The following is a 27,973-nucleotide window of genomic DNA, read 5'->3' as shown; positions in this document are numbered from 1 at the left end:
GAGTTCCTGCGTCGGCGCGAAGATGGTGGAGGAGGAGGAGAGTGTCCGCGTGGTTCGCTGTGGCGGCAGCGAGTTGAATTTCAGAAGAGCCGTGTTCTCTGCGGATTCTAAGTACGGGGCCGCTGCGCGTTGTCCGCGGGCCGAGGGGCGTGCGTCCCGGGGGCGGGGGAACAGCCGTCAGGTGTCCGGGCTCGCCAGCGGCAAGTCGGGACTCGAGGTTGGGGCGCGTGCGGCGGACCCCAGGGCACGCGGGTGGGGTGGTCCTGTGTGCTGTGAGAGGAGCGGGACACCCTTGGGCCCCGGGACGCGGCGGGCTGGGGGCGCCTCCCCCTGCTCTGACGGTTTACCTGCGCAGGTGGGTTGCGGGGCGCGAGGGGGCGGACCCACGTGTCTAGAATCGCCTCGGCGTTGGGGCCGCTAGAAAATGGTCCAGGCACGGATGACTGGGACTGAATCGTGACTCGGAATTACTGAACTATTAAAGATTTGCCCTTCTCCACACTCCCCTACCCCTACAAAAGACATTCCAAAAAGACCTGGAGCTTTGCGTGAAAAGTGGTATCAGAGTCAGTGGGTGCTTTACACACATTCCTGTCTGCAAGGTTTAGGTATTATCCGTATCTTACAGAAGCACTTACTGAGTGTTTGCTGTATGGGCTAAGTTTGCATTTGCATGCATTATTTCATTTAATCTTCATGATAACACTATGAGAAAGTGTTATCCTCATTTTGCAGTTGGTAATAGTGAGGTTCAGGGTGGTTAAGTAAATTCTCCATCATTCAGCCAGTACATAGTAAAGCTGGTATTCAAACCCATTTATATTTGAGTTTTAAAAATGTACTCTTGCTACTGTACGGTATTTCTCTTATTATTTATAATAAGTAAACACATAATGCCTCCCCTCAGGGATCTGGCAGTCTGTTAGGGGAAGTCTTTTATAATGCCATGTGGTAAATGCTATGGTAGAGCTAAGCCCACCATCCAGTAGAAGCACCGTGGGACTGCTACTGATCCAGACTGCGAAGATAAAGAATTGTGTTAGGAAGGCCCCTGAGCTGAATCTTAAAGGAGTAGTCAGAAGGGAAAAGTGTTGTATGTAGATAGCAGAGTGTGCAAGAGCATGGAGAGTTTGCTTTGGAGGCTTGCATTCATATATAGTTAAAGCCATTCTCGCCTAGGATTACAGAGGAAAGTCCTTTCCTTTGGGAAGCATATGAGAGTCAATTAGGGGAGTTTTCTTGGCAAACAGTACCCACTGCCATCTCAAGGAAACACTCCCTAAAGGATCTGTTTGTTGATTCTAATGGGGCATGTCTTAGGAGGGGGAGAAAGTTGTTGGAGTTGTGAAGCACTTGACACAGTGTTCAGGTGAAAAAATAGCAGTTCCAGTCAGACTGGGGTCAAACCACCAAGGGCGTTAGGAGTTTGGATCATATCCTGAAGGCAGTGGGAAAACATTGAAGGATTTAAATTTAATTTTATCTTTATTTAAGGAAGTAATGTGGTCAGGTTTGCAAAATTAGTCTGATATAAGGATGAAAGATGAATTGAAGGGCTACACCCGGAGACTGGGAAATTTTTAAGAGTGGTCCAGGCTGGAGATGGTAAGACTGAACTAAGGTACTCGGGAGAATGGAGAGAAGGATCCACCCAGCAGGGATCCATGTACCTTAAACGCTTTGGTGCTCATACTTTCTTGATCTTAGAAAGTTGTGCACAGCCATGGTATGACTGCCTCCTGGCTACAGCATGTATAAGATGCAACCTGATTTGAGAGAGGTGAACATGTGAAAAATCAAGTGCCTTAAAACTGATAAAATAGTAGTGACCCCAGTCAGCATCAGAATATTTACTCTTTTATTATTTTGTAATAATTGTCTACTGGTTTATTTTATCCAGTTAATTTATAAAATTTATAAAACATCTGAGATTCAGGCAAGTTCTGTTCAACAAACGACTGGACATTGGGAAACAAAGGTAAATAATACCTCTGCCCTGTAGGATCTTATGGCCAGATAAGGGAGGTAGATATATATATGTATGTAAATATATATATATATATATATATATATGTAAACAAGTAATTTCAACACAATGTGAAAATACCAGGATCAAGTCATACACAGTACTTTGGAATTACAAAGGATTCTGTGATTTGTACCTTCTACAGTGTATGGAAAAACACTGTGTTAGACATGTGCAGTGTTAAATGTAACAGGCACAGAGCAAACTTTTTTTTTATTTGATAGATACTGGAAGATTTGCATTTCTGAGATTTGTCCTATGGTTATATCTATTATGAAAATAGTCAAGTATTATCCCAACTTTCACAACTCTTAGTAATTTAGTAGCCTCTGCTATATGGAAGAAAGCCAAAATCCAGAAAGACAACAAGCAAAACCAGCATTTTAACAAGAAAAGGACTGTTGTAATGTCTTTGTGCTTTGCTGTAGAAAAGACCTCACTGGCTAGAGAGAACCTTTGACTTAGTGTTTGTAAGCTGGCATCCCCAGTGAACGATGGAAAGTTGGGCATGGGGACATGCTACTGTTAGCAGAACCATTAAAGAGTAAGAGCTAATAGTAAGTGAATGCATAGCGTAGTGTTTGCATCCATTAGTGAACAGACAGCTTGATTAAATCAGCACTGCTAGTGGTTCCATAAAGCCTCTGCCCATGGAACCTGTCACAGGCAGTACTTTGTCCTCATTAATATGCTTTTCCGAGTTTAATGAACTAATCAGTCTTGGATGTCCCCTCATAGACTTAAACAAGCACACAAATTTGAATATACAGTTTTTAAGCTGTTTTGAAAGAAACATGGACAATAAGGAGTTTTGATTTTCTGTAGAGTATGAAACTTATTTTTATCTCTTATTTCTAGGTATATCTTCTGTGTCTCTGGAGACTTTGTTAAAGTTTATAGCACAGCTACAGAAGAATGTGTACACGTATTGCAAGGACACAGAAATCTGGTGACGGGAATCCAGCTCAACCCCAACAATCATCTACAGGTGTTAAACAATTTATAATTGCATCTTTTAATATTGGCTTTATTGTTACCAAAGAAATTTGAATTGAATTTGACTGGAAACTGTCCAGGTTATGATCAAGGAAAGAACTATGTTGATTTTCTGATTCAGGATATTTTTCACTTATTTTTATTTATTTCTTTATTTTTAAACTTTTTTTTTCCCCTCACCTAAGGATATGCTTTTTATTGATTTTACAGAGAGGAAGGGGGGGAGAGAGAGAGAGAAACATTGATGTAAGAGAAAAACATCAATCACTTGCCTCCCATACGGGCCCCAACCAGGGGTTGAACCCACAACCCAGGTATTTGCCCTGACTGGGAATCAAACCTGCCAACTTTCAGTGTACAGGACAATGCTCCAACCAACTGAGCCACACCGGCCAGAGCTTCACCTTTTTTTAAAAAATTATTAAAATAGGGTTACAGCCCACACAAAAATTTATTTTGAAAACGGAACATTGTCAGATCATTTTGGAAGCACTCCCTTATTACCCATGTAAGATGAAAGCAGTTCTGCTAAGAAAAAAGGAAAATAGCAACAACTTGTAAGTGCTTTTTATGTCAATTCTTACTGTCTCCCTCTTGAAGACAGGGTTGACCTTTTCCCCTCTCATTTTAATTAAAACTTTAAATTGATGGATCTGCTTCCTCCAAAGAGCTGTGATAAGATTGTCACAAACAATATAAATTTTGCAAAATCAATATAAACAAATGACTCTACTTTTCTAAGGCAAATAATGAATTAATAAACAAAATGCCCTCAGTATTAGTATTTAATTCATTTGATATCTTAATGGAGTTCTATTTTTTAATCAGTTTTGAACTGTTTTTCCCCTTTTAGCTGTATTCTTGTTCCTTTGATGGCACAATTAAACTGTGGGACTATCTAGATGGCATTTTGATAAAGGTATGTGGATTAATCTTCCATTTTTATTATGGGAAAAGGCATGGCAACATAATTTAATGACAGATTTAATACCTTCTGTAAGGCCTAATCCTTCAATAGCATTTCTAAAGAAGTCGTGAAATTCAAACACCGTAAAAGACAAATTTGACTATATAAAAATTTTAAACTTCTAACAAGAAATGAGCAATAAAACTGGAAGATAATATTTGCAAGAGCTATCCAGTAAACAAAGAGATGCTTAACCTCATTAATAAATAAAGAAATGTGAATTAAAACAGATGATGTAGCATTTTTCCCGATAGTTTAGCCAAATTGAAGACTGAAAGAAAATCTAGTGATAGGAAAAATGTAGAGAAACATACTTTTGAACACAATTAGAATAAAACTGAAAATGTCTTTGCTCCACTAATCTCACCTTTAGGAATCTCTTGATGAAGTAATGGCATGTATATGTAGTCATTAAAGCATTCTTTATGGTAGGGAAAAAAATTGAACATAAGCTTAATGCCAGTTAAAATTTGATATTCATTCAATAGAATACCATACAACCATTAAAAATAAATAGCTGGATCTGTATGTATTAACTTGAAAGGTTATTTAATAAATATGTATTGAGTATCTTCTGTATGCCAGGTACTCTTCTAATGTTGAAGATACACTAGTGAACAAAGTAGATAAAAATCCTTGCCCTTTATGGAACTTATGTCTTGGGGTGGACTGGTAGAGGTAGATGGGGAGGATAGTCGATAATATGGTGCTTTTTATCTTTCAGACTTTCATAGTTGGACATAAACTTCATGCCTTCTTTGCTCATATCCATATTGAGGATTCTGTCTTTGTTATAATAAATAAAGAAAAACCAGGTATAGTTTAATTAATTTACTTTGTTTTATATAGCTTTCAGTGGCTCTTCACATTTTACAGTTTCTCAAATTCAAGAATACCACTGCACCGTGTTTTGTAAAATATTGTAAAAATACAAAGCAGCTTTGAGGTGGTTACTGGAAAGTCAGCTAGATTGGCTCACAACTTACTAGCTAAGTGAATCCTTTCCAGGTTCTATATTTTGGGTTTGGGTTTTTCTTGGGGTGGGGGAAGACTGGAACAAACATGTAAATTGTTAATATATCATGGACTTTTAAGTAATCTGAGAATAGTCTAAACTGTGACAACTAAACTTTTTTTTTTAGCTAAAATTCATTTGGTGCCAAATCTGTTAGTGAATAATATTTTATCTATCAAAATATTACATTAAAGAACAAAACATGGTAAGTTTAGTTTTTCTTATGTAGCTCATAAACCATCTCTAAAGGATATTCCAAAATGTTCTGGAAATGGCAACATTCTAAAATAAGTTGCCTTCCCAAATGACTACTTTAAAGATAACACTCTCCAATATTTATGTTCTGGGATATATATATATATATGTGTGTGTGTATGTGTGTATTCTTAATGTCTATCCACATGCTTATGAAAAAATCAGATTCCTATCCTCCCTGGCTGACAATTGATCCACTGTATCTGAGATTTAGTCTAGGAATCTGCAATTTTAGTAACCTCCCAGGTGATTCTGCTCATCACTCGTATTTGGTAACCACTCTTCATACTCACCCCATGATTCCTTAATTGGAAGAGTAGTTGCCAATAGCAGAAACAACTTTTTATCTATATCAGTGAGGCCATTGATCCTTAACATTGATTGCACATTGGAATCATCCCAAGGAACTTAAAATGTAAGATTCTCTATGGTGGAGCCTATTTGTTTGCTTAAATATTTCCCAGTTGAGACTCTTGTTGTATAAGCCAAGGTAGCAAACTACTGATCTAAAGTGAAGATCTTGGTCATTAGCCTTTTGAAGTTAACTATGGAAACTTACATGCTATAATCTGAATTCTGTTCCTGGTGGGGTTTAATGTCACTCTCCATTACTTTAGCACATCATGAGCACTCAGCATGTGTAAATCTATCTATTACATAAAAATGAATCAGGCTTTAAAAGATTTCATGTAATTGGATTCTCAAAATATACGGTTGACCCATGAACAACACGAGTTTGAACTGCGCGAGTCCACTTATGCACAGATTTTTTTCAATAAATACTATAAATGTATTTCTGTTTCTTACGATTTTCTTAACATTCCCTTTTCTCTAGCTTTATTGTAAGAATACAGTATATAATACATATAACATACAAAATATGTTCATTGCTTATGTTACCAGTAAGGCTTTCTGTCAACAGTAGTGCATTAAGTTTTTGGAGAACCAGGTTATACACGAGATTTCAACCCAGTGCTCAGTGAAGGTCCTGGGAAGAGATTAAGCTGTGTAGCTATATTTGAGAAGCATATTCTATAGCATTTCTGGCATGTTTGAGGCATAGCAGGAGGCTGGATTGGAGTGAGCCAAGGTAAAATAGATAATATAGAGCCTTGTAGCCATTGGAAGGACTGGCTTTTACTCTGAGTAGATAAAAAACCATTGAAGGGTTTTGAGCAGAATCATATGATCTGACTTAGTAGTAATATCACTGGCTCTGTGTTGAGAATACTAAAGGGGAACAAAGCTGGAAATAGGAAGAACTGTCATTGCTTCAAACACAATATGAAACACGATCGTGGCTTTAGACTAGGTGGTAGTGGCAGAGGTGGTGAGAAATTATTGAATTCTGGATATCTTTTGAAGATACAGCCAAACAGGGTTTGCTGATGGTTTAATATGGGATATGATAGAGAAGTCAAAGAGGACTCAAAGATTTAGTCTAAACAACTGGGTAAATGGTGGTTCCATTTCCTGCAGCAGGCATGTAAGGGAAGACTAATTTTAGAAAGGAAAATCAAGAGTTCAGGGTTTGGGCATGTAAAGTTTGAGATGGTTGAGAAGGCTGGAACAATCAAGAATTCAAAGCATACAATAAGCTGGCTGGAAAACAGGAAAATGGTAGACCAGTGTGTTACAGAATGTTACGTTCATTATAAAGTCTGGGAGAGTAAAGAGGTAGTATAGTAAAATACAGCTGTTTCCCCTCAGGGAGGAATTTTTTAAATGGCATGTAAAGAGGAGAAGCATGTCAGTATTACAGAAAAGGAGACTTATTCTATGAATGTGTGGCAAGCCCATAGCATTTCTAAAAACTGGAATGGTTTCTTGCTTTTGACTGTTCACCAATATATCATATTCTGTCTCCATTTTAAAGCTCAGCTTAGTACTTTGAAATGTAGAGTGGTTTTCTATTTCTACATATATAGAGCATGTATGTATATGAGCTGTGGAAATTGACTTCTATTTAACACTTGTATATTCACACAAGGAATCCAACTTTAAGATACATTTTGTTCAAGTTGGCCTAGAATCATTATCTTGGCATCAAATGAATTCTAGAGTACTGGTTAAGAGTTTCGTATGAATAAATATTCATCTTCACTTTCTCTAGAGAAGTTTTATATTAATATAGCTTCCTTTGGCTAGATGTATTTCAGCTGGTTTCAGTGAAACTGCCCAAATCGTCAAGCCAGGAAGTAGAAGCTGAGGAGCCCTCCCTTGTTTTGGATTATATAGACCAGTCACCCAAGTGCATTGCCTTCGGAAATGAGGTAGAATTTCTTTTGTTGCTTTTCTTTTTTGTACATACAATTTCTCCTGCAGTCTTTCAGCATTTTACTTCATAGTGATTTAATGTTGCCTTGAGCTACATATTTTTGTTAGTAGCAAAGAAGTCTGTTTCATTGCTTTAGCATGTATTTATGGTATAGATTTTTAGGACCATCCTAATTTTGTCTATTCTCTTTTATTGCTCTTGCGAACTCTCTAATTGTCCAAAATATAATCAATGTTTTTGGCATTTGCACTGTATCTTAGTGTGCCCCATGTAAAAGCCACTTATATCTTCTCATTTTAGACTGTTTTTAGAAAATATTACTTCCCTCTCTATATTTATGCCCATTGTAGGAAACTTGGAAATTATAGGAAAATAATGAAGAAATTACATCTCACCAGTGATAATGTATGAGGAATCTCTAGACTTTTTCCCAAACATATATATATAACTTTTCCCAAACTGAATTAGTATCTCACAGCTTCTTATCCTTTTTTTTACTTAACATTGCAGCATGTGCGTAAATATTCATCAGAAATAATGACTGTGATGGTCATACCATGATTTATTTAGCCATCACCTATTAATAATCACTTTATTAAAATTGAGTACCACCAAAAGGCCCTAGACGTTTTTGTGGCGGCATGCTTCTTTAGTCTTCAAGTTTTACGGCATTATTTTGGCTTTGTTCTGAAAAGGGTTAATTTCTTAGAGTAGAGAAAACTCTTTTCAAGAAAGATTATGAAAATATGTCTTTAGCCCTATAGTCATCATTTAAATGTAAAGTAAAATCACAGTGAGATACCACTTCACTAAAACAGCTAAAATTAAAAGATTGACAATACTGAGTATTGGTAAGATAGGGAGCAAAGTTAAACATACTTTTACAGTGGCCCAGCGGTTCCACTCCTTGGTAGAGAAATGAGAACATGACCACAGAATGACATGTACAAGAATGATTAATATTCATCATAGCTCCAAAATGGAAATAACCCAAATGTTCATCAGTAAGAAAATATATATAGTATATTCATCCATTGGAATGCTGCTTTATAATAAAAAGGAACTGATGGTATATATAAGAGCCTGGGTGAATCTATAAAAGGTGATGTTGAGCAAAGAGTTCAGGCATAAAAAAATATTTACTGTACCATTCTGTTTGTATGGTGTTCTAGAACAGAGAAATGGTTATAGAAATAAGTAGTTGCTGGCAAAGGTAAGGGCATTGGGGAATAACTTTAAAGAGTAACAAGGGACATTCCAGAGGTGAAGAAAATGTTCTAACATGGATAAACACATATGTGAAACATTGCATTTTATTGTATGTAAATTATGCCTTAATGAAAAAATTTAAATCATTTGTATTGAATTTATTAGGGTGACATTGGTTAATAAAATTATATAGGTTTCAGTTGTACAATTCTATAATACATCGTCTGTATATTGAATTGTGTATTCACCACCCCAAGTCATGTCTCCTTCCATCACGATTTATCCCCTCTTTACTCTCTCCTACCTCCTCCTACACCCCTTTCCCTCTTGTAATTGCCATTTCTGTGTCTGAGTTTTTTATTTTTTTGCTTATTCCTTTTACCTTTTCACCTAGCTCCCCAGACCCCCTCTTCTCCGACAGCTGTCAGTTCTCTGTATCTGTTAGCCTCTTTCTATTTTGTTTATTAGTTTATTTTGTTCATTAGATCCCACATAGAAGTGAAATCATATAGTACTTGCCTTTTATACCTACAGCTAGGTAGCCTAATTTTAGGATTTAGGACTTACGTTCTTTTAATTTTCTATGATTATTTTTAAAGTAAGATTATCCTATTTATAGCTAAACTATAATATTTTGTTTTATATTAGTATACTGTTAATCTGCAAAAAAATTATTGTTACTATGTTAATTTTTGTGATGAGAATATTTCTTCAAGAGTGTTGACTGTTTTTGTGAATGTTATCTTCTCTTTGAAATACTAGGGAGAATATGTTGCTGCAGTGCGGGACTTTTACTTGTCTGTTTATTTTTTCAAAAAGAAAAAAACATCAAGGTAAGAATTCCTTTTTAGTAGTTTATTTTATTTACTCGAGAGTTTTTTATTTCATTCTCATACTTGGGATCTAAAGCTGTTACTAGTTTCATGTTACAGATGATTGTGAAACCACAAGATATAGAGGTAGATTTGGTCTGGAGGGTTTTTTTCTGTTTTGTTTATTTTTATGGGGTTTTTGTTTTTGTTTTTGTTGGTTTTTTGCCTGATACCTACTAACACATTTAACTATTAATTACAATACTATATTTTGTACTTTATGGCTTATGGAGACTTTGACTTACATTTTCTTTATTTGATCTATGACATGACCTTGTAAGACAAATGGTACTATCTGCCACAGTTTTTTAAAATTATTCTTATTTTTTAATTACAGTTGACATATATTAGTTTCAGGTGTTCTGCATAGTGGTTAGACATTTATGTAACTTCTGAAGTCTAATACCCACCCCTGATAAATCTAGTACCCACCTGACACCATACATAGTTATTACAATATTATTGACTGTATTCCCTATACTGTATTTTACATCCCCATGACTGTTTTATAACTACCAATTTGTACTTTTTAATCCCTTTACCTTTTTCACCCAGCCTCAGCCTACTAACCCTCCTCCCACCTGGCAACCATCAGTTTGTTCTCTGTACCTATGAGTTTGTTCCTGTTTTGTTTGATTTTTTAGATTCCAGTTTTTAACCCACAATGGGTGGGGTTGAGTGATCCTTAGTCTCAAAATGCTGGGGAGCTGCTTCTAGCCAAAACCCCTTATACACCAATATTCTAGTGTGCATATTTGTGTCAGAATTGGATTTGGTTTGAAAAGCTTCCCAAAATAATCTTCATTGCCATATTACAGCTGTAGAAGTGAATATAGGCTTTGGGATACCTGGGTTTAAAATGAGTCAAAATTAGTCCATATGAATTTTGCTGTATCTCAAATTAACATATTTTTAATGGGGATAATATCTTCCTAATCGAGTTGTAAAGATGAATGAGATAACATATTTAAGGAGACTAGTGCTGCCCTGGCCTGGTAGCTCAGTTGGTTAGAGCATTGTCCTGATACACCAAGGTTGCAGGTTTGATCCCTGGTCAGGGCACAAGGATCAACCAGTGAATGTGTGAATAAGTGAAACAACAAATCAATGTTTCTTTCTCCCCATCTCTCCCTTCTCTCTCTTTAAAATCAGTAAAATAAAATAGTTTTTAAAAGAGACTAGTGCTAAGCATGAATAGTCACCCTTCAGATGACACTCCCCTCTTCCCTTTTACCATGTCAGTATTAGCATTTGTTTTTCTTTATTTCAATGTCAGTGGCCTCTGTAAACAAGTTGTTATGGTAGAAAGTTACATTAACTATACATTGTATATTAATAAATGTTTACAAAACAAAATTCTTAATTCTTCATCATAGGTTTTTTTAAAAATCCTGCATTTATATTCAGTGAATTCTGAGAGCTCTCCTGTTTTGATTGATAAGGGTGAGAAATCCCTTTTACCTAACTACATCACTTCTTAAGCAAAAGACTAATAATCAAGAAAATTTTGTTTTCTTTTAGGTTTACTTTGTCATCATCAAGAAATAGGAAACATGCTAAGAACAATTTTACATGTATAGCATGTCACCCAAAGGAAGATTGCATAGCAACTGGTCACAAGGATGGCAAAATTCGTCTTTGGTCAGTTAACTCATGAAGAGCACGGTGATGGTTTCTGTATTGTTTTATATTACTGCTGCAGAGCAAGGCTGTCTCTGGGGCCAGGATAAAGGATAGCACTGAAAAGCCACTGCTGGCATTAGAGATGAGGCTTGACTGACATCCTTCCTTTCTTGTATTTCTGTGTTCTTCATTGCATAGACTTACTATTTCAGGGGGAGTGGAAATTTCCATTTTGCTTATAGTCATTGTGTGGAAGAGAACTTTTTGTCAGCCTTTAAGTAAAAAAGGAAGAGTGACAGTAGGGAATATCTAAATAGTGGGACACCAGGATGGCCTGTTGTTTATAGAAGTGACTCCAGTTAGAAATAGAAAATGTACTGAATGTACTTTTTGGACATTAAAATCCGTAAGCTTGATACCACTGTTTCTTATTTTGGGCATATATTATGTTCATTATATTTGGTATGCCATTATTTTTCTAATTCATGCCTTTGGTGAAATTAAAAATTTTGGTTTTCTCCAATAGGAGGAATTTTGATGATGAAAAGAAATACACATACACATGTCTACATTGGCACCATGATATGGTTATGGATTTGGCTTTTTCAGTGACAGGTAATTGCAAGTTTAATAATCAGTGAACTTTTGAAGCATGTAAATCAAGTATTTTAATTAACTGTATTTATAATTTGAAATATTTAGAACTGCATGAGCCAAATGAATTGTAAATACCTGTTTATCACACTTGTGTTTTGGGCGTTGCTCGACACAATACCATAAACTTTAACTTTCAAAGCCCTTCACAGTATCAAGGTATACAACTCTGGTAAAGTCTCTGTAATTAACATAAAGAACCTGTTTAAATTTTGTCACCTGTTTCGTTTAATGTATGTCTACATAGCTTGGTGCTCATTGTCCGTAAGTGTAGCTACAGTTTATCAAAAGCAGATGATTAGTACTTTAAGTCCATTACTTCATTTAATCCTTGACCCTATGAAACAGGTTATTATTATTATTATTAATTCACAGATGAAGGAAGTGAGATTTATAGTTGAGAACTAACTTGCCTAAGGTCACGTGGCTAGTAAATTGGATTTGGACATAGGTCTAATTGAAAGGCTTGTTTTAACTGTTAGAGTGCCTCATTCATATCCACTATTTTAAATTAATTCAGAGCTTTCTTTAAGTTGCATGAGTGTGTGGCTGTAGTAGTAAAAATATCTCCTTGAAAACTGGATGATCTTCAGTAGAAGTTTGGAGAAGTACATTGTGTCTTTGGTTACTTTTAGCACCCTCACACCTATGTGGTGAAAGATCAGCATCCTTTTGACTGGTCCTGTAAAAAAAGAACTAGATGCTAGAGTAGATTATGTGCCTACAGAAAGTGATTTTTCTTTCTCCAGATGTTCCTAGAGACTGACTGCCAGGACCAGTCTGTGTGTGTCCTGGATCATTACGGGATTACTTGGGTTTAACTTACTGGAGCCTCAGGAAGTAGGAAGCATCTTCAGCCTATTTATTCTTTGGGTTTAGGGAACAGTGTCTGGTATTTGGAGGTAGAACCCAACCTCCCACACCTAGAGTAGTACAGCAGTACAGAGTAGGACAGTTGTGGTGTGTGGGAACTTAGAATAAAAAGAAAGAAAAGGATATTAACCCTACAAATAAAAGATGTGGGCTACTCTTATCTTCCCCCCCTCTCCTCCCCTTGTCCCCCCAGAAATACATGTGAGTGTGTGTGTGGCATGTGTATGTACATTTATACATGATGTTCCAAGCAGTGTCTTTCCTAACTTAAGGTCCTTTCTTCTGCCCTTCCTCCTCAGCTTCTCTGCTGTGACCCTGCCCAAGTCAGGACCAAGACCAATTGATACTTATTGTCACTGACTTTTCTCTATTTGGTTGCCCTTACCCATCTCCTCTCATACTAGTTAGCCGTCACAGCTTTCTGTGGAGGCCTTAGTTACCCTTGAGCCCCAAGATACTCAGAATTGGCCTTTTTAGGTGGGGTTTGGAGAAGAAATAGATTATTTGGCACTCAAAGAAAGGAAAAGAAAGAATACAAAATGCTTCTACCCTGAGCCAGGGCCCTGGTATAGGAGGAGTACTGCAAGATAATCTTGGCTATCAGAGAGTTGAATTCTTGATTTTATATTTTAAGTTGTGTGAATATTTATAAGCAAGAAGTAATGGTTACACATAGTACATGGTTGTCAGTGGAATGTCATATTGACCCTGTGTAGGTATAAGAGAGTTAATAGAATAGGAAAGAAATTAGTTGTCTGTGTAAAAAGAACACGTGTTTTGTGTTGTTTTGAGAAACTATGGTTGTTTTGAGAAATTGTTTGTTTTGAGAAAAATTGAGGCAAACAGAAATAGTATAAACTGTTTGACTGTGCTTTGACCCCAGACATGCTGTGTGTGAACACTGAAGTAATCGTTGCTTTTTCTCATCCTTAAGCCTTTCTTATCTTAGCACCTCCAGATAATGTTGAATAAAAGTGGCAATAATGTTCCCACTCACAAGGGGAAAGTTTTCAGTATTTTATCCCCTAAAATGATGTTTGCTATAGATTTTCTCTAGGTATTCTTGAGGAAAATATAAAGGTCCCATCAGTTCCTAAGGTTGCTGAGTGTTTTTATCATGAGTGTAGAATTCTATCATTTCGTCATTATTCTGTATCTATTAAGATACTCATGATTTTCCCCTTTATTCTGTATGTGGAATTATTGCATTGATTTATTTTTCAGATGTTAAAACAATCTCATTCCTCTGCAACAGCTTACCTTTTAATATATGACTGGATCCAGCTCGCTAATCATGTTTTGTTTGGGAATTTTCCTCTGTCATGAAATTGGCTTGGAATTTTTTTACGATGTACTTGTTTTGGTATAGGATTATGATGGTCTTGTGAAACAAATTGGAAAGTGTTCTCTTTTTTTTGTTTCCTGAAAGAGTGAAAATTGGTTTATTTTTTCCGTAAATATTTGGAAAAACTCACCAGCGAAGCCATCTGGGCTTAGAGGATGTTTGTTTCATTCAGTTTTTCTTGTCATCAGGGAAGAGTTGATCAGCAGCAAACTAGTCAGATATTTCTAGAAAGGAAAATCCCTGAATCAGTGATCTTTAAATCTTTTGTCTCAAGAGTATATTAAAAGATATGAATGTACTTGTTTGCATTTCTCTAACATGGTCAGAAAAAGTAAAAAGCTGAATATATTTTTCTTTTTTTTCTCCCAAAACACTGTCCTTTTCATTTTGTGGCTGGGTGAGAAGGCACCAGTCTGCTGAGTGGCGGTCGAGAATCTGTCCTCGTTGAGTGGCGTGATGCAACAGAGAAGAGCAAAGAGTTCCTACCCCGTTTAGGAGCTACTATTGAACATATCGCAGTCTCTCCAGCAGGGGATCTGTTCTGTACTTCTCACTCTGATAATAGTAAGTCTAAATTCATTATTGTGAGGAAATACAACTTGTGTAATGGCTTAATTACCTAGCATCTGTAAGGAATGGAAAACCTCAAACTGATTAAGAGTAGCATTGGATTTAATGAGCATTTTCTTCTTTCATTCCTCATCTTTTTATCACCCCTTCATGCCCCAAGATGCCACCAGAATCCAGTAGTTTCAGAATTGTTATGAAAATGTAGGGCTAAGTGTATTTGTTTTTTGTTGTGCCACTTATATTTAAGAACCTTTTCATGTGGAATGAGTGATATGGGGTAGTAAAAGAAGGGTTTTGAAGTGGGCATTTGTGCTTTCATAGATATAATGGCATTTTTGAAAGAACACTGAGATTCTCCTTTGAGATAGCCAGTAAGTCAATGTAGGAGTTCTCTTCTCACAGAAATGGAGGCAGCCTGTGTTCCTCTAAAACTTTTACTCATCCTGTTACCACTCAGCCTAGACGTAGATCCCATAGCCTATTGCCCCCTTTCCCTTCAAAACAGAACATAACTGTGAGCAATTCGTTCATTAGTTCAGTGACTCATTTCAAAGTAAATTGTCTCTTTCAAAGTATATAAGTTTCTGAATTAACACCTAAAATGTATTCATAGGCACAACTGATAAAACTTAGAGTCTCTAACAGAAAAGCTCTCCATTCAGTTAAATCACATGATTTTGTAGTAGCACTCCAGCTAAATTGAACATACTCAATTGTTTTGTATTCTGATATATTTCAGAAAAATATAAATTCAATTAATTTTTTCTAACTTTAAATTCTGACCTATTTATATTTAAATATTTTTTTACCCACAGAGATAATAGTCATTCACCGAAACCTTGAGGCATCCGCAGTAATTCAAGGCCTAGTGAAAGGTACTGCAGCACACATTGGATTTGGAATTGTGTACATTTTAAAAGTGGATATTTGTCTGATTTCTCCTGTTATATGACACTTTTTTGCAGACAGCAGTATCTTGACTGGTTTGATGATTGATCCAAGAACTAAAGCTTTGGTTTTGAACGGAAAACCTGGCCACTTGCAGTTTTATTCTCTCCAAAGTGATAAGCAATTATACAATGTAAGATTTTGATCCAATAACTAGCCTTAAAACTAATGAAAACTCTTTACAGCACCAACAGGGTTTGTAACTTATTTAGTAGCTTCTAAAACAAGGTCCTGTGCCTGTGTACTTGAGCACAGTCAGCACTGTCAGTTATTTACAGCATGATTCTCATAGCCATGGTTGCAGATTAAGTCTATATGTAAGCCAGTTGGCACTCTTGTGCAGCCTCTCTCTATTTTATTTTTTTCAGACTACACTCTAATTAGCTGTCACACACACCTGTGCCTTAGAGTCATAAGGATCGGAAATGAGAGCATGTAGCTTGACAGTACAAATATGCCTCTGCTTTGTGGTGAAACAGTGTCATGTGCACAAGAAGGGGGAATGCTTCCTATAACTAAATGCAACCCAGACTTCCCACTTTTTCCTTTGTTCCCCACAGTACCCTTTACAGATTTCTATCATAGGAGCTGTAACACTTTACCTCTTTCTCTTGAATGCTTTAAACCCCTCAAAGAAAGGAAACTATTGATCTTTGCACATTTCTACTGCAATGCCTGGAAATAGGAGACACTTAATACATGCTTAATAAATAGACAAGGAAATGGGCTAAAAGAAACAACCATGACTAAAATGCTGGCCTGCTAACAGTATTTCTATCTTTTTTCACTGCTTAAAAATTAAAGGTTTTATTTTTGCTTGTGTTTCTAGTGATGTGGCATTAACTCTTGAGGTTTTATGTAAAGCTATTTGTTCTTAGAAACAAGTGAAAAGTATTACTGTAAGCTAAAGGTCCTGTTGTATCATATAAATGGGTCATAGTTATCACTGATATTCAAGGACATTGAAGAATAATCACCGCTGAATTGGTACTGTAGAATGCACTGCAGTTTTTTAATGCCTAACAGTTTATTTTTCCCTTTTTCTAAAAGTCTGTTACTATAGATTTTAGAAGTTATGTGTCATGTGGTTAATTACCATTCCTTGAATGCTTTAACATATATGTATTTACATTAATAAGCATTTTGGCTTTTTTTTAACCCATCAGTTAGATATTGTGCAGCAAGAATATATCAATGATTATGGTCTGATCCAAATTGAACTGACAAAGGCTGCATTTGGCTGCTTTGGTAACTGGCTTGCAACAGTGGAACAACGGCAAGAAAAGGAAAATGAGCTTGAATTGCAAATGAAACTGTGGACATATAATAAGAAAACACAAGGGTAATACTACTTATGTAGCTATATAATTTCAATGTAGAAAATATGTTACTTTCTATTTTATGGTTTCAGTTCTTGGTTTTTAAGATGTTTTATTTTGATAAGTTTAGATTGAGTAACAAAGGAGGTATTATTCTTCCAGTAAAGCCATTAAGCTTTCTGCTCTGAGAAAGCACAGGTGTCCTCCAAGTCATAATGTCATCTCATTGCATAAATGAGAAAACATGGGAAAGTGACACCCCCAAGGACATATACCTAATTCCAGGCAAATCCAGGATTAGAATCTAAATGTCTTATTAGTTCCTTTGCTCTCTTATTAACATTATATTACCTCCTTTGGAAAAATAGTAGTGATAGACGCAGAGTTGTAGGGTATGTATGTTTTGATTAGATAAGGAGCCCACCAGTTTCTCATACCGTGGCTATAATGGCCATTTATCAAGTCCTTGCTATGTGTTAAGAACTAGGCTTCGTGCTTTTGTACCCATTGTCTTACTAGTCTTCACAAGAACACTAAGATAAGCCTGGTGTCCATATTTCACAGGTGAGAAAACAGGCCCAGAGGGATTAATTGGTTGTCCGTAGTTAGCCCTCTTATAACCTGAATTTTTTTTTTTTAAATGTATCTTCATTGATTTCAGAGAGAGGAAAGGAGAGGGAGAGAGAGAGACAGAAACATCAATGATGAGAGAGTCATTGATCAAGCCCACAACCCGGGCATGTGCCCTGACGGGGAATCGAACCCCGATCGCCTAGATCCAAGGTCAACACTCAGGCACTGAGCCACGCCCGGCCGGGCTAACCTGAACTTTTTAAAAACTGCAACACTATTTTGCCCTGATGTTCTCCAGAGAACACAGTGCTAGCATAGTTTATCTTTCATTCATAGTCGTGACTGGAAACAGGCTTTGAAAGGTAGTTTGGGTGATTATAAATATTAAATATTGACCGGTGCAGTTTTAATAGATGGTTTTCTTTCTGTATTTTCTTACCACAGTAGGATCTTTTATAGTCATTCCACTCTTTGTTTATTTTCAAAAGCAGATAGTGAGGCATTTATGTTCTATACAATTTTTCTGTAGAGTTGAGTACAATAAGCTTTCAGGTACTTTTTTTTATGACCCCTATTTTATACTCATTTTGTACCATTAAGTCGACATTATACATAATCATCTCTATATTATGTAACTTATACAAGGACAGAGAAATGTGTTGGGACTCTGACACAGAGTCGTTAGAGACAGCACTCAACTGTTTGTCATTCTAGATGCTAATGTACCCATTGCCCCTTCTTAGAGATGCTATTGTAAAGTGTACAATATGTAAGAAATTTTTATGTGACAGTGTATCATATTGTCCTGGAAGAATAAATTGGTGGTTTCCTTCCTACTAGGTTTGTTCTTAATACAAAGGTTAACATGCCACATGAAGACCACATCACAGCTCTCTGTTTCTGTAATGCAGAAAGATCTGAAAACCCCACCTTGGTTACAGCTAGTAAAGATGGTCACTTCAAAGTGTGGATATTAACAGATGATTCTGATATATACAGTAAGTTAATTAGAGTATATCTAAAGGGCACACATTTTTAAGAATTGATACATTATCTCATGAATTGTATCCATTCTGGGAGGGCATTTTCTACCTTGTTTAATTCTGTAGGATATTGCCTAATTTTAAAAGATTTAAGATACTGTATTATTACATGCCTTTTCTCTGAATCTATGCTTTTTTTTAATGACATACTTGATTAATCATGTGCTGATTATTCCAGTTTGCCAGGGTGCAGTAAAAAGGGCTTTTATGTTTAGTCTTTTCAATACTCCACTAGAGGGAGGTCAAGGTCTCCATGAAAGGACATAAATTTCAAATCAGTCAGTGCTTTGTAGCACTTCAAACTAAAGTTTGGGGGAGCAGGTTTTCTGTTGTGTTTGTTTGTTTCTTAATTCTTACTGCTTAAAACTTACCTAAGATGTTCTCTAGCATTTACCATTTCTGAACTCTATGGTCTATATTTCCACAGAAAAAGCTGTTGGCTGGACCTGTGACTTTGTGGGTAGTTATCACAAATACCAAGCAACCAACTGTTGTTTCTCTGAAGATGGCTCTTTACTAGCAGTTAGTTTTGAGGAAATTATTACAATATGGGATTCAGAGACATGGGAACTTAAACGTACATTTTGTCAACGAGCTGGGAATATAAGGTAAGTGAATACTTTAGGGAATTTGAAGTACTATTTTGTCTTAAATTTAAACATGTCTTTCTACATAAACTTCAGTGATAATTTATGCTCTCTCTAAAGGTAGACTTGGGTCAGTGGGGCCAGCAGCTAACCAGATTGATGGGAAGCTAAAAATTCTTTGCATATGAACCATGTGCTATGATTTACCCATTTCTGAAATAACATTTAATTCTAGGCCTACTGATTGTTTTTCTTTGTAAAACTTTATAATACTTTTCATGGTTGTGCTGCATAATAATAGAAGCTATTCTTAAGCCTCAGTGGATCCAAACAATGCTTATCTCAGCAGGATCTTCCATTTTACTTCATGTGACAGCTTTTGAGGACAGAATGGCAGACAGCTAATGAAATTGGTCCTAATTCCCAACATGTCTGATTCTGAATTTACTTTGTAAAAACTTTCTTTAGAATTCATATTGCAAACTCTTATGTAAATGAGCATAAAAAGGGGGTTTTGTAAAATAACTATATACAATTTGCATACACTTTCTGTATGTCTTTGTTATTATACCTACGCAGTATATTGGAGAAAAGAATTGGTCATCAAACCTGTTTTTCTAAAGAAACAGTATAAATCTTTCCTTTTGTACTAAGTCCCTTTTTCTGCAGGATAATTATGAACAAAAGCATGTGTCTCTCTAAAAATCAGCTTTGCATGAAACTAGTACTGTGGGAAGTCTGCAATTCTTTGTAACAAAGTGTGGTGGAACTGACTTAACTTCCCTGTGTTTTTAATCTAGGCACCTTTGCTTTGGGAGACTGACTTGTTCAAAGTATCTTCTTGGTGCAACTGAAAATGGAATTCTTTGCTGCTGGAATCTGCTTAGTTGTGCATGTAAGATATTTTTTACTATAAAGTGACTTGGCAAAGCAAGTAGGAAGTGGCCATTAAACTTTGGCATTTTAGGACTTCTGGATTATATATCTTCATGTCTCTACCTAGAGAGTATAAAATTTTTTAAATGGTACATTATACCACTAGAATTTGGAAAACTAGGCCTGCAGTAGACTTGGCTTATTTATAAACAGCCTTATTGTCAGTAAATAGACTTCATTATCCTCACCCTTTTCCAGTGTCTTCATTGTGTGTGACACTCTGCTGCCCTCCATAGTCTCCACCCTATCAATTTGAGAAACATTTCGCTAATTCATAGTGCATATTAACTTGCAGTATCCCTGACCTGACAGCTTTAAATTTGAACGTAGCCTGCCTCAACCCTCCAAACAAATGTGGACTTAGTGGCATTTTACTCATTTGAACACATGTTTGGAATGCATGGTGGTTGTGTAGTAATTAATGTATGTGATGACATATTTTCCACAGTGACTCTGCTAACATTTTGCTCATGTTTAGTAGCAGCAGCAAAGCACCTGACAGTAGTTGTACGAAATGATACCAATTTCATAGTGTGTGGAAGGAATACTTGGTTCTTCTGCTTCCTGCCCTCTCTTTAGTGCAGCCCCCCACAGATAATTTCAGTGTGTCTGCATGTATATTTGGACGTGTAAAATCCCTCTTCCTAAGGACGGTAGAATTGATTGTCCCAGTAAAGATTAAGATTACCTACTTTAAATTACAGGCTTTGAAAAAGCTTTTGGTTGAATTGCTTTTTCTTTTTCCCTAGTGGAATGGAGTACAAAATTAAATATTACAGTGATGGAGCCTGATCCTAATTCAGAGAATGTTGCTGCAGTTTCGCGGTCTTCGGTGGGTTCAGACTGTAAGTACAGACCATACTTTGATAGTAAGAGATCTGTAACCTAAGTTTTCTTTTAACATCTTTAATATAATTTCCGTCAAACTTGCCTTCAGATCAGATGTTTGAAGCCGCTTTGCCTGAGGCACTGCCCTTTCTTTCTTGAGTTCTTTTCCCCACACCTAGTTATTTAGGCATTCGCTCTTGGTTCTAGGAGAGCTTCAGTATATTCCTTATTTTTCAACATCCCATTTCTGACTCATTCTTCAAAATCTAAGAGATTTCCCCTCTCTGAAGCATTCCTAATTTCCCTGAGAAGCTTTAATTATTCCTCCTCTATGATCTTGAAGCATTTTCTACATATCTCTGTACTAGTACTTAGACAAAATACCACGTTGATATATTGGTGTCTGTCCTCTGCATTAGGCTCTACTCTCTAGAGACGGGGTTCCTTCTCTTTTTCATCTTCGTGGTCCTCATTCCCAACCTGCTTGGCACATAGTAGGCACCTAGTAGGTATTTGTTGAATCAGAGCCTAAAATAATCATGACCTGGCTTATTTACTCAGTGGGATTAGTGTGGTCTGCCAGTCTGAGGCTAGAACTAACTGTTGCATGCAAAATGTTATTGTCTGTCTGTTTTTTCCCTCTAGTGTTTGTATTTAAACCTAGTGAGCCAAGGCCATTGTATATTCAAAAGAGTATCTGTAGAGAGGAAGTCAAGTGGGGAGTGTTTGTTCCACGAGATGTCCCTGAATCATTCACCTCAGAAGCTCACCAGTGGCTGAACAGATCACAGTTTTACTTCCTAACAAAATCACAGGTAACCATCCTTCCTCAAAGAAAGCAATCACTTTGTATATGTAATTGTGAGTTGCTTTGATATTTGAGAGTAATAGCCCATGACAGGTGAAATAGTTTTACTAAAGGATTACTTTCCAAAATAAGTTGTCTAATGTGTTCAGTACAGCAGTATTACGTGTGTGTGTGTGTGTGTGTATGAGCATCAGTTTAAATATGTTTTTTATTGATTTCAGAGAGGAAGGGAGAGGGAGAGAGAGAGAAAAACATCAGTGATGAGAGAGAATGTCATTCATGAGCTGCCTCCTTCCTGCACACCCCCTACTGGGGATTGAGCCCGAAACCCAGGCATGTGCTCTGACTGGAACCCCGACCTCCTCCTGGTTCATAGGTTGACGCTCAACCACTGAGCCACTCTGGCCGGGCATGAGCACCACTTTAATTACACCTTTAAGGCTCTTTAAGTAGATGTTTATATATCAAAACAAAAGGCTGACCTCATTTTCTAGTGTTAACATCTTAGATTTGCACTCTACAATTTATCTTTTGCGTCATTAATTGATCTCTCTTTTCAGAGTTTATTGACATTCAGCACAAAGTCTCCAGAAGAGAAACTCACACCAACAAGCAAGCAGGTATGTTTTAGCCACTCTTGGTACAGACTGCATTGCTTCCCTACAAAGATAAGGTTATCTTTTAGAACTGAACTGTGAGAAAAAAATGTTTTACCTGGCCCTAAAATGGAATTAGAAACCATACTTATAAACTTGCCTCTTTTGAAGTTATATTGTTCTTTGAAAATACGGTTTTAGTTTGTAATATCTGTAATATATGCTTGTGATTTAACCCGTCAAGTAGTTCTATTAGACTTTGCAGAAAAAACCTTTTCAACACCACTGCCATTACCGAGATTAGCTCCATATCTTTGAGAAACATGTTTTCTGGATTTTTTTGAGAAACATTGGTAATTCTGGATTTTTCAGATTTAGGTATTATCTGTTGACTTTGATCTGTTGAAATTGAAGTTTATAGCTCTTTTTCATACCACCACTCCCCAAACCTGTACCTCTCTCAACACACATGTACACACACCTTTCCTTCCTCCCAGTTTCCCAATACAGATAAATCTTAAAATTGGTCAAGTCCGTATTCATCATTATAACCAAGTAAACACAATTCATAGGCCAGCCTTGTAGTAATACACAGATTGTTTTTACCTTTGTGACTAAGTTTTTTCACTAGAGTTAGTAATTGTCTGATTCCTTTATTTGCTTAGTTTCTATTTACTTCTCACCTAATTCATCCCAGACTCTATTCTAGTTGTGCAAGTCTTCTCATTATTTTCAGACACATTAGGTACTCTTTCAAGTCTTGAAGAAATATTTTTAAGAGTCTTCTGACCTTCAATCTGGACTAATTGCCCTATAAACCTGGTGCACAGTAATCTTGAGTCTGCAGTCATCATCATTGAGGAGGTTTGTTTCACCTCTACTGTAATAGAACCCCTAGTTTCTCCCTTTAGTCATGCCCTTGCTTTGGTGAAGCACATTCTATTGGGACAGGAGAGGTAAATGTAAGACCTTCCAAATTTGAAAAAGTTTTCCTTTTCTCCTGCCTGATTGGTTGGATATAGAGTTCTAGGTTGAAACCATTTTCTCTTAGAACTTTGAAGGTATGTTCCTTTTATGTTATAGTTTCCACTGTTACTAGAAGCCCAGTACTATTCTTATTCTTGATTCTTTACTCATTGAATTCATTCAGCAACTTTTTGTTGATCATCTGCTGTGTCTAGATGTTTGAGTTATGTCAGCAAGCAAGTCTCTAAACTTACGGTCTTTACAGTTTAACAGGAAGATACAATAAATAGAAGCATGAAATAAGTTAATATGTAGTATTTCAAGTGATAAGAATTATGAGGGTTGGAATAAGGAAAAGGGAGAATGGAGTACTTATTTCCATTTCAAATAGGGTAGTGAAAGTCAGCCTAATGAAGAGACTAGCTTTTCCTCAGGAAATGTGGAGCCTCTTGAAGGGTTTTAGAGAACAAAGGAAAAATTAATTACTTCTTTGCCTTCATTTTCTCTTTTCTAGAGCTCCTCTTATTTAGTGTTGGACCTTCTAGACTAGGTACTCAAATATTCTTATTTTTTTCTCCTGTTTGTTTTTTTGGCTTTTTTTTTTTGTTTTCTAGGAGATTTCCTCCTTTTCATTATCTAATGTACTTTCTTTCTCTTTTTCTCTTGCATAGTTCATTCCAGCAGGTTGTTGTTTTTGTTTTTTCTATTTTGGACTATGTTCGTTTTGGTAGGCTTTCCTCAGGCTCTCATGATCCTTGGCTGTCTGCTTTTATTTAAGGGAGCATGAGCATAACAGCCGTTTGGAAGTTCTCTGCCTAAGTGAAACTTAGTCTCTGGCCTCTGCTGAGGTATTTTGAGAAAATTTCCAGTGTCATTGTTTTTAGGTCTTTTACTCTTAGGCTGGTCAGATTGCCTAGATAAACTTCTAAGTTCTTACGTGAAGGATGTCAGCCTGGCTGCCAGTGTTCTGAGAAGCACCCTCTACAATGTGCAACTGCCTCCAGCTGTGAAGACATTACCCCCACCGCCACCAAGCAGTCCAGTCTAAAGACACACCTTTGCTTCAGCCTTCAAAGAATATACTTCCAGTCCTCTGCTGAGGCTGAGGAGAGCTGTGAATCTAAGTGCTTCCTAAATAGCCTTATAGCCAGACTACCTGGGGGGTTTTTTAGCCCTTTACAGAGGTACTATATCTATTAGTACCAATTCCTCAGCATTTACAGAATTCTGCCGTATAAGTCAAGGTGCTTCTTGGCTCTCCCCATAGCCAGCTTAGAGCTTTGCTTTCTCTAATAAGTTACTTACCACCCTTCAACCTGCTGTCCTGCTTGTAACATGTTACCATTTCACCTGTTCACTGGGTCTGTGCCCTTCTGAAAAGCGCTTTGCTGTCATTTTTGTAGGATTTGGGAAAAAGCAGTGAATGTTTTGTTCTGTCATCTAAGTGTCCACTGTTAGCTTTTCGCATAGTAATTGGGCTGCTGGGCCTTAGTTGCTTTACCTATAAAATGAAAGACATACTAGGAAGTTCTAAAGTTCTTCCGTCCCTGACCTTTTATGGCTCTATAGTACTTATTACTGAGTCCAAGGCAGCTTTTTTTTTTTTGAAGTAATTTCCCTTTGTCTTAAATCCTTACAGCTACTAGCAGAAGAAAGTCTTCCAACAACCCCATTTTACTTCATACTGGGAAAGCACAGGCAACAACAGGATGAAAAATTAAATGAAGCTTTGGAGAATGAACTGGTACAGCTGCCCTTAACGGAAAACATACCTGCCATTAATGAGGTAAGTGGTTATTAAAGCAAACAACGTGGAACAGATTAAATGCACTCTAAAATGCCTTAAGTTAGACGTTTTATACAATCAGTCTGTAACAAATAACTTGAATGATTATTTGTATACTATGCAGCCTTAATACAAATATTAATAGCATAAACTTAAGATTTCACATTATTTTAGGTGATGGAAGGGGTTGTTTATGTAAATGTAGGAAGGTAGGAATTGATTTTTCTTTGGTTAGGTTTTTCTGTGGGGAAAACCTGTGGTGTTCGGCTTTGGCATTTAATCTTTTTAGGTGAAACCCTGTTTTTCTGTTTTTACTCTAGCTTCTTCACACTCCAGCCCATGTACTACCATCTGCTTCTTTCCTGTGCTCCATGTTTATAAATTCATTGCTGCTGTCTAAGGAGACTAAGAGGTAATGCAGTTCTTAAAATAAGTTTAGATATCCTGTCTTGGGAAATGGTGGTTTTTGTTATCCTTTATTAGAATATTCTTCCACTGTATTTATCTTTATTTTAGATTTAACATGTAGTTAAAAGGACATGGATTATTAAGTCGAGTAAATAAAATGCATTGAAAATAAGTGTTAGAAAAAAAATTGTGTCTAGGTTTTAAGGATTTGATATGTAATTCAAAATTACTTTTATAAATTCACATAATAGCCCATAATTTTTAACTACATACAGTAACAAGATTTTTCATTTACTTTGTCTATATGATTATATTTCTATGTGGATATCTTAAATTAGAAAGTTATTTTTATATATATGTTTAAATAGTATGTTTATATTTTATTCTCTTATTGTTAAAAGTGCTGAAGAAATTCCTGATGATGTGGATATGGAAGAAGAAAAAGAAAGTGACAACTCCGATGAAGAAAATGATTTCACTGAAAAGGTCCAGACTACAAATAAGACAGATTTGGGAGAAGACATTATACATCAGTTGTCAAAATGTGAAGAAAAGGAACTGAGAAAATTCAGGAAAGTCGACTATAGCTGGATAACTGCTCTTTAAAATTTGGAGATGGGGGAGGGTTCTCGCACTTTTTTTTATTGTATGTTGATATTCCAAAAACCTATTTTAATGTTATTTCTGTTTTTAAAATAAATATTAACAGGCTTTACTTTTTAAGTAACTGGTAACATGAAGTTATATTTGCATCATAGGTTCTAGTTGCTGGCTTCATTTAGATAGACATCTTCTCATTTTTATTTATTTTTTGTTGTTGATATTATTGTTTTGGCCCAAATTCATTTGGGCCAAATATGATCTGAACTGGTATGAGGTTTGTAGTGCTGATTCATCTCTCTGAGAGAGATGAATTGGTTTTGTTTGAGAAATTTAGAGAAATGATTTGATTATATAGTATTGCACAGACCCCATTGAGTTTATTATATAATTATATGGGTTGCCTAAAATCTGAAAAATTCTAAATTCAAATCATCTGTCCCCAAGCCTTTCAGGTAAGGGATTATCCACCATACTTTTAAATATAATTTTCATGACAACCTTGGAAGGTAAGAATTACTGGTATTACTCTGCCAGTGTTATGTCTGTGAATATGGGCATACCTTGTAGATATTGCAGGTTCAGTTCCACACCACAGCAATAAAATGAGTATCACAGTAAAGCAGGTAATAACCTTTTTGCTGGTAGAGGGTCTTGTCTTCAATTTGTAAAAAATACATCTGAAGTGCAATAAAACGAGGTATGCTTGTACTGAACATACAGTATGTTAATAAATAATCAGTGGGTTAATGAAATCAAGGAGGAAATCAAAAGAAACGCCAAATGAAAATAGAAACACAGCGACCAAAATCTGTAGGACACAGCAAAAGCAGTTCTAAGAGGGAAATTCATAGCAGTATGTCTCCCTCAAGAAACAAGAGAAATGTCAAATAAACAATCTCACCGTACACTGAAGAAACCAGAACAACAAAAAGCCCAAACTGAGTAGAAGGAAGGAAATAATAAAGATCAGAGCAGAAATAAATAAAGACAAAAAATAGAAAAGATCAGTGAAACTAATACCTGGTTCTTTGAAAAATAAAATTGATAAACCTATAGCCAGAATCATAAAGAAAAATTAATAAAATGAAAGCAAAGTAACAACCAGTACCACAGAAATACAAAGGATTATAGAAAAATACTACAAGCAGTTATACACCAACATTTTGGGCAATCTGGAAGAAATGGATAAACTCCTAGAAACATAAAATCCTTCAAGATTGAATCAGGAAGAAACAAAACTGAAGAGGAGGGAGTCCTCCCATACCCATTCTATGAGTCCAGAATTTCCCTGATACCAAAAGCAGATAAAGAATTGATCACTCTTATACTAAAACATGGTAACCTTGTGGGGGAAAATTATTACTCCTCCAATACAAAAAATTTCTAAAGATAACTATGATGAAAACCTGGATCCTGAAGATCTGTAATGCTGCCCTCAGTTCTTTTTCTACAGAAAACTGGTCCCATCATAGTAAGTGGACCCATAGATTACTTACCTTCCATCCTCCTCATTTATCTAATTAACCTATCGAGGCATGAACCCATTACTTGGTACTCACTAGTGAGCCTAGACTTCAGCAGATACACATTCAACCTCACTGGGGAATGGGCCACGTGATCGCCTACTATGTGTCATGCATTTCACACACATGGCACTCTACAACAACTCCATGTGTCAGGTACTTACCCCAATTTGACAAATGAGGAAATTGGCTCCAGAGAGAGCAAGTCGTGCCTTGATAACGGGGCTCTCAAGAAGTGAGGCTGAGACACCCCCCCTTTGACAAATCCCAAATCCTGTGCTTTCTAGAGTAGCACATTGTCTCCCAGTCACTTAAGACAGCTAGTTAGTACAGTAAACCCTCGATTTTGCAAATCTCCATTTAATG

General features: G+C 36.4%; 1 protein-coding gene across 1 annotated transcript; it reads left to right on the top strand.

Annotated features, from left to right (window-relative positions):
* The first annotated feature begins 7 nt into the window (after positions 1–7).
* On the top strand, positions 8–26,204 carry WDR75 (WD repeat domain 75). Its single transcript, XM_016214313.2, has 21 exons — positions 8–111; positions 2,885–3,014; positions 3,876–3,941; positions 4,714–4,804; positions 7,408–7,532; positions 9,509–9,579; positions 11,140–11,259; positions 11,768–11,856; positions 14,519–14,677; positions 15,499–15,558; positions 15,649–15,764; positions 16,798–16,973; positions 18,364–18,521; positions 18,994–19,174; positions 19,954–20,048; positions 20,839–20,934; positions 21,563–21,732; positions 22,286–22,345; positions 24,927–25,073; positions 25,394–25,485; positions 25,883–26,204. The coding sequence occupies exons 1-21, from the start codon at positions 23–25 to the stop codon at positions 26,085–26,087; spliced, it is 2,496 nt and encodes an 831-aa protein (XP_016069799.2). The 5' UTR covers positions 8–22; the 3' UTR covers positions 26,088–26,204.
* The last annotated feature ends 1,769 nt before the right edge of the window (positions 26,205–27,973 follow it).

Source organism: Miniopterus natalensis, chromosome 8 (assembly GCF_054644295.1).
Source record: "Miniopterus natalensis isolate mMinNat1 chromosome 8, mMinNat1.hap1, whole genome shotgun sequence".
Taxonomy (NCBI): Eukaryota; Metazoa; Chordata; class Mammalia; order Chiroptera; family Miniopteridae; genus Miniopterus; species Miniopterus natalensis.
Note: the sequence above shows the minus strand (reverse complement) of the source record. Positions and strands in the feature narration are given on the sequence as shown.